This window comes from Branchiostoma floridae, chromosome 2 (genome assembly GCF_000003815.2).
Source record: "Branchiostoma floridae strain S238N-H82 chromosome 2, Bfl_VNyyK, whole genome shotgun sequence".
NCBI classification, from domain to species: Eukaryota; Metazoa; Chordata; class Leptocardii; order Amphioxiformes; family Branchiostomatidae; genus Branchiostoma; species Branchiostoma floridae.
Genome location: NC_049980.1, coordinates 9,272,945 through 9,280,849, shown reverse-complemented (window position 1 = coordinate 9,280,849; position 7,905 = coordinate 9,272,945). Strand labels below are relative to the sequence as shown.

General features: G+C 37.3%; 1 protein-coding gene across 1 annotated transcript in view; it reads left to right on the top strand.

Moving 5' to 3' along the window:
* Positions 1-7,369, top strand: part of LOC118405492 (intraflagellar transport protein 52 homolog) — an 8,061-nt gene extending 692 nt beyond the window's left edge. Inside the window, 15 exon segments of the mRNA XM_035804998.1 lie at positions 1,740-1,867; positions 2,389-2,606; positions 2,952-3,027; positions 3,210-3,275; positions 3,514-3,640; positions 3,890-3,976; positions 4,314-4,347; positions 4,350-4,381; positions 4,608-4,685; positions 4,858-4,934; positions 5,102-5,189; positions 5,549-5,657; positions 5,989-6,105; positions 6,108-6,133; positions 6,498-7,369. Coding sequence (XP_035660891.1) covers positions 1,740-1,867; positions 2,389-2,606; positions 2,952-3,027; positions 3,210-3,275; positions 3,514-3,640; positions 3,890-3,976; positions 4,314-4,347; positions 4,350-4,381; positions 4,608-4,685; positions 4,858-4,934; positions 5,102-5,189; positions 5,549-5,657; positions 5,989-6,105; positions 6,108-6,133; positions 6,498-6,551 — 1,317 coding nt within the window. The 3' untranslated portion in view covers positions 6,552-7,369.
* The last annotated feature ends 536 nt before the right edge of the window (positions 7,370-7,905 follow it).

The following is a 7,905-nucleotide window of genomic DNA, read 5'->3' as shown; positions in this document are numbered from 1 at the left end:
GGATACACTGATACTTAGAGATAAATGTATTATTGTTGATAATTTCTTTTATGTTAAGAAAAAAGATTGTCAGTGCATTTTCAAAAAAATCTATACGTTTTCTTTACAGGTCACAATCAGCATTTTATGACCCAGAGTTCTTTATTTAGTCATCGCTACAAGGAGTTTAGAGGCAAATTGACAGAGAAACAGCTAGTAGTTGACAAAAAAAGGGATACAGTACTAAATGATAAGGAGACAACTATGTCAGCTGGTCTTAGACAAAAAGTAGGAGCAGGATTGAATTGGGATGAGCTAGAAAAGGTCCAGTTGTACAACGGTGCACCACAGCCGCAGGTTGGTCACCCCAGCAACACAGAAACAAGACTCTACAACCAACATGGCTTCAAGTCCAATATAAAATTATAATACTGTAAATTTGAGGTTCTATGGGAGCAAATGTGACTTGAGTAAGAATCAATGACTGCTCCCAAAGATATTCTTTTTTTTTCTTCAATTTCCCACTAGGCAAATACCAGATGAGCTGAGCTTAAAACTCCTTGGAATCATGCTACCCTGGTAGTTGTAGGGTTAAACTATATTCAAATGCAAAAGGCAGGTGGTTACTTAAAATCCTCCCAACAACTGTATTTGTCTAGGCCCATCTCTGTTTCCATAGCCCTCAGGCCACACTGCTGTACAGCAGCTGGCGAATCCAGTGGTAAAACTAAAAGGGAAATTCTTTAGTGAACGAGCACCCAATTGCTTCTATGATGTAACTTTTTTTGTAATATCTTCCTGAGTCATGTTGGTTGCTTGAGAAGTCTTGTCTGTAGCATGCTTACCGGATGTGTCTTTTGGAGTCTAACATAACTGTTTTCCCTTTAAAAGCAAAGTTGTTCTCCTTTGTGTAGGTGACACTGTGACTGGTGTGGACATTTCCCTGGTTTTATGGCTGTTTTAAAGTTCTTTGGTTTATTTATTTTTGGTTTTATAAGGTTTGGTTCATGCTACAACTAACCTGTGCTGCCACATTGGAGCAGTAATTTTTTTTCACTTGTGCATTGATATGGTTTATTATTATTATTTTATGGGTTGTTGGTATTTATTTATTTTTATTTGTTTGTGCTAACCAAGTATTGCTGTATTGCTGTGAGCCTTGCACAAGAAAAAAAGTAATAGTTAAATGTTGGTTTGTGTCTTTATACATACATGAGGGAAGATGTAAGGGTCAGACAAAATATAGCAAAGATAAATGATGTTTGGTGTCTACCTTTGCTAGTGAAAAAAATCAGGATGCACTTCAGTTCAGGCTGAGTCAGAAATTTCTGCTGTTTGATATGCTGAGTCAGAAATTTCTGCTGATTGATGATTTAGTTTTGTGATGGCTAGAGATTGTCTTGGAAAGGTGTCCTATGTCATGTTAAATAGCAATAATCTAAACTGCAACAGCCATGTAAGTTTGATGTCCATGTATAGTAGGCCAAAATGTACCCCAGGTTCTAATGTACCAGGATATATTATGGCCAGGGGTCTATTGCATCCTATTACAGCTGTAATACCAATCTACCACAAAACACACCAATACTTTTCTGCTTCTATCCTCTCAATGGTTGAACCTGGTGTTCGAGGACATCAAACAGTAGGCATAAACTTGGATTGTAAGGGTAGTGTCTGCCATGGTGAAAGGTGCATGTTCTAATGAAATTTATTTTGATCAAAATATGCTTTTATAGCTGTTTTTTTTTTTACATTTGCAGGGAGCCATGGATGAAAAAGGCCAGAAAACAACAATATTGTTTGATGCTGCTAAGAGGGAGGTGTTTACTCCAAGTAACGGCTTCAAGAGCCTGAACAGGAAGCTACGATCTTCGTGGAAAATCAGCATGTATGTAGAAAACCAGTGGTTGGACAAAGAATTCAAGCCATACATGTACATGTAGTTTCTTCTAAAGTAGCAAGAGATGAACGATATAGCTGGATACAGCTATATTCATAGATTGCTGTGGATAGGAAATCACAAAGTTGAGTGAAAAACTGCTCATAGATTAAATCAACCAGTGATACTGAAAATATTTCATGAAGTGATGGTGTTCAAAATGTATACATATTAAGTACAAATGTACCTCAATATGATATGTATCTTTTGCTTTAAATGAGTGTCATGACGTCAGTACTACAAGGTATTTATCTCATGCAAAAACCTACTTGTTAATAGAAGAATCACATTTGCCTCTCATGCTATCAAACATTTCCCCTGTGATTTTGATTTCTGGGCCTCCTACCTGAAAAAGTCCTCTCATTCTCAATTTGTATCCCAAATGGTCTATGGTAATTATGTATGGATCTCACACCAGCAAAATTCTTACTACATCAATAGTAAAGTTATTTTGATGTTCTCTCTAACAGACACAGAGATGAGATTACAGAAGAGAAGATTGGGCAGGCCAGGGTCTTCATTCTGGGAGGACCCAGGGAAAAGTTCACCGCAGCTGAGTTTGACAGTATCAAGAGATATATTGAGTCAGGCGGTAGTGTCTTGGTGATGATGGGGGAAGGTGGCGAGACCAAGACAGACACAAATATTAATTTCCTGTTGGAAGATTACGGCATCATGGTCAACAATGGTGAGTATTGATTGAAAAGTTATCAAATTTTCCATAGTTTTGTTTGATCATCAGCTGGTCTCTATGAAAGGAGAATGAACATGAAATTATGGAAGCTAGAATTTTTTAGCAAATTAAATGAGTGAACATATTAGTGACTTTTGTATAATAAAACCATTAAAAGTAAGCTGTTCAGTTTAACACAGGTAACATATTTTACTTACATAAGAGATGAAAAAAAATTTCTTGTCCATATGTGAAATATCCATTAGGTCATAAATGGTGTACCCCACAATGTTTTTCTTTGTATAAATTTGTTATTTTGACAGCAAAGGATCACTGTGTTTACTTATATCTAATTTGTAGATGCTGTGGTGAGAAACCACTATTACAAGTACCATCATCCAAAGGAAGCCTTGATATCAAATGGAGTCCTCAACAGGTAAAGCAAACCTCTTCTACATACAGTACTGTACCCTTGAAACTGTTGATTTTTCCCTGTATGAAGAATTTGTTGAAGCAAATCTAAAGCTACAACCACATGTTAACATTGATGTATCACTAGTTTCAAAATGTCATTCTGTACCACTAAGGAAATAAATATATGACTTTTATTGATTTCAGAGAGATCAGTCGAGCAGCAGGGAAGGCTGTACCAGGGTCAGGGACAGATGACTCCAATGTGTCACAGTAAGTGTTGGCAGATACTTTTCTTTAAGGTTTAATACGAGCATATATGCTGTATCACTTTAAACCTATTGCACCCATGGTGAGCTGCCTTTGTACTATATGTAGCTGTAGACTAAGCAATAAGTCACAGAATTGACAGTTGTACAAAAAAACAATGGTGTATATGACATGAGTCTTGAGTTTTAGTTACTACTGGTAGTACATGTAGTTTGTTGACCTGTAGATTTGTCTGTTCCAGGGGTTTAACATTTGTGTACCCATATGGAGCGACCCTGAATGTTGCTAAACCGGCAGTCCCTGCCCTGTCCACCGGTACGGTCTGTTTCCCCCTGAACAGGCCCATCCTGGCCCTCCATCAGTCAAAGGTAAGGTGTTGAAGGAGGAGGAGTTGTTGTTGTAGAAAGTACATTTGTATGTTAGTACAAGCTGTCCTGATTGAAAGTGTATGTGGTCTAGCAAAGAAGTTTAGAAAGTACTTAGAGCAAACTTGAAAATATTTTCTGTTCAACCATAAAATTGTACTACATGTATTTGCTCCATCTCCAAAGGTGTACCTCTAAGGCCTCTGTAGCAAAATATTTTCCTGTTGTGCACTCAACATCTGTTTTTTCCAGTACTCCAGAGGAAAGCTTGCAGTGGTGGGCTCAGTGCACATGTTCAGTGATCAGTATGTTGACAAAGAAGAGAATAGTAAGATACAGGTAGGTAAATTCACACGTTCTTTTGCTTCTTAGACATGATCATAAAGATGTTACCAATGCCTTGTTTATCATCGATAATCACACATTGCCAACTGTGTTTTTCCAAGTATAAGAAACTGATGACTCATCAAATCAGTCTTTTCAGTACCATTAGTAAACAAACACAGGCAAGAACTTTCACTTTTAAACCGTAAAATCAGCACAAATATGATGTAAAAATTACATAGATTCAAGCTAAGATATGAAAAATACATCATCACATCCATATTATAAGTACCGGAATGTACAAATCAGCTCCTGCAATAACTCATAACTGTAACCCTATGTCTCCTACCAGGATGTGCTGTTCCCGTGGTTGACAACTGACACCATCAAGTTCATGCCATTGATGCTGAGGATCCAGAGGTAAGTATTATTACGTTTTTTTTCTATCAACATATTGACATTTTAAAAGTTTAATAATTGAACATACGAATATGCTGCGGACAACTCTTAAAGGACAATATTTTACGTATATTGGAGCAAGTGGCAGTACACATGTTTGTACACTACCTAATCATGGCAGTTTTCTATTTCTGTACGATGTATTTGTCACTTTTAGGGAGGTTTCTATATACTGTGTCCATTTTAGGTTGCAGACTACAACATGTTACCTGACACAGCTAGACTGTCCGAGAGGTTGAGAGTCTGTTTACAGGAAAGTGAAGAGGTGGGTATCGTAGTGACTTTCTTTATGAAAGTTTTGTACTTCAATGTGTTAATCATCTTACGAGCTCTAACACTCATGTTATTAGTGCCATTATAGGTATACACTCCAATGGTCTATGTTTTATGAACAAGTTTCAGTACATACAGCTAAAATACATTCACAAATGTTACAGATCCCACGGGACTTCACACAACTGTTTGATGCAGGGATATACAAGCTGGACACAAGTGTGGTTCCAAAAGTCATCAAGTAAGTCCTGGCAGTTTTGAGCATACAAAATCTTTTTTGTTTTTTTGGATAACCGGTAATCTGCCTTCAGGGGCATCAAACCAGTTTTGTACATTCTGTACAAGTGTGGTATACTTGGATACTAAAGGCATAAGGCCATACTAAGTTGTTGATACTTTATTTTTCAGGGCGTATGAGACTTTGAATGTGAAGCATGAGCCGTTGACTCTCATCACCCCCCAGTTTGAGACTCCCCTCCCTCCACTGCAACCTGCGGTAGGTACAACAACCGGGAAATTGTACCAGGGACATTCCCCTAGCTCTTTTTGACAAGTACATTGGACATTGGTCCCGTCTTAAGAACTACAACCTGTTCCAGTAGTTAAAATGTTGTAACAGCAGTCAGGGTTCAAATTCCCAACCTCTCAGTCCACAGATGGGGTTGCTAACATTGGGACAAAGCATGCTACAAGAGGAAGATAACCTGATACATGTAGTAACGGCTCACTTTTTATCCGAGTCACTTTTGCTAAAACCTCAAGGTTGAATCCTATTGCATAAATCCTTTACAGGCATGTCAGCTGATATTCAGTTGTTTACAAAGTGAAAGAATGTTGTATTTGTTGTTGGTACAGGTTTTCCCACCAGCATTCCGAGAGCTGCCAGCACCATCATTGGATCTGTTTGACCTGGATGAAGCTTTCTCCTCTGAGAAAGTTCGCCTTGCCCAGCTCACTAACAAATGTAAGTACACGTGAACAGGCAGAAGAAATTTCACAACTACAGGTAGAGCTATCAATGATGGTGTATTTTTTTTATGTATGTGATGTAAGAGAGTGTGTGTACGGTTCTGAATGGAAAGATTTGTCCTGAATGGTGCAGCCATACCTCAGAGCAACATTATGCAGGAGTATTGGTAAGCATGTATGCACATGCTAAGTATGTTCAAATTGTTCTGGGATGCACATAGAATCTCGTGTGACACCATAAGATACCGACCAATACTGTACACACGTAACATTTTAAAACTTCTACAGCATGGGACTATACTGCATGGTTAAAACCTATTTTCCAGGTACCGACGATGACCTGGAGTACTATGTGCGTGAGTGTGGTGACATACTAGGGGTTAGTCCGAAGCTTCCTCTGGATAGCAGGGACGCCAAGCACATCCTGGAACATGTCTTCACACAGGTGTGGAGTTCAAGAAACTCAATCAGGTAAGTTTAATAGAATGGTACAGAAATACAACATCATCCATTCATGATGCATTCATTCTTGAGTTATCCTGCTTCAAACTCTAAAAAAAACACCCCTGCCGTTCTAAAGAAAGCCATTACAGGGACTAAACAGCTTTCTGAACATATGGACAATCTTTCAGCCAAACATTGTGATCATAGCTTGTACAGATCTGTTTCGGGGCAATTCAACAACTTACTAAAGTTGTTTATTCAAGTTTCTTACTGAAGAGGAAAGATTCCGTTTCTAAAGAAGTGCTACTGTTTTTAATGCACTGTCCCTGTTCAAAACTATGTGAAGTAATCAATTTGACCCAATATTTATACATCTTGTTGTTCCATGTAGGATCATGACATGGATGTGGACACCAGGGCTCATGGACCAATGCTGACAGACTGATTACAGCTCCATGCAATCCCTACAGTCACCTTAAGTACTAGTAACTATCGCAGTATCAGTGTACTAGTGCTGTATGTAAGAAATAAAACTGCTGTATAAAATCAAATCTAGATGTAAGATATTATCAATTTGTACCTTCATGTACAAATGTATATCTAAGCAAAGATAAACATTTTTTGTAGAGACCAAATGAAACTTCAACATCATAAGTTTTCTTTGAAAGAAACTACCAGCTCAGATGAGCTGTAGATGGTCAAAATGGTCATGTGATCACTATCTTATGTGGCACATTTTGTTCACTGTACCTAGGACTGTACATAACACTATATGTTTGTCATTCATTTTAATTGCTTGTGTTCATTCAGCATTGTATTAATGTATCATTCTGAAATAGAAATGGTCTGAGAGGAACACTGAAATTTTCAAACCTTACTCATAAATTGATTTACTTTCTGTATTAAAATGCACAATGATGGTTAGACAAAGTTCATACTTATACGTTGATACCAGAATTGTTCACAACATTTGGCAAAAGTTCAATTCCAAAGTTTTTCACCATCAAAGTCATGTCCATGTACATGCAGCTCTACCATAATTACATTTCATTATTTCACTGTTTTTGGTGTGTCAGCTTCTCCTATAGCAAATATTGCCTTTATTTAGAATTGAACCAGTACACTGTATTGGTAACTGTCCTAGCAAGTTCTCGTCCATAATATAAGAATTTAGTGATTTTTCAAAATGGTGTAAATGAAATGTTGTATAAACTGTGTGTAAAGCTATGGTAGGTAGTAAAGAATTAAACATTAAGCTGTGAAGTGCTGTTGTTGAGGTTTTGAATTTGATGCTTTTTAGACTTAAGGTTGACCGTCCACGATCTACTTCAAATTAATTTATACTGTTGAAAAATATGCACTAAGACACAGTCAAGCATCCATTTTTCCTGCTTTCTCATCCTTTATTATTTTAACTCACTTAATGGGGTTAGATAAGCCTCAGCTCCAAAGACCACGGTTCAAAGGTTCTTTATAGCAGTTTTTACCAATAAAACAAAGGGCAATCTAAACTTGGTCTTAAGTGCAGAAAACAGTTTTTATTGTTTTAAACTCACCTCTCTACAGTAAAACACATTTCCAAGCATACTGTACTAGAATTACCGGTATGAGGTCATTTCAGATTTACAAAGATCTGCAACACAGTTGGGAATTTTATTGTTAGTCCATTGATAGTGTCAAACTTCTTATATTAGTATTACAATTTACATGTGCAGTTTTACTTATTACATATGAACAGTCCGAACATTGGATACACTATAATGTACTGTGACAAACAACAGGGTTACATATTTGGTTGA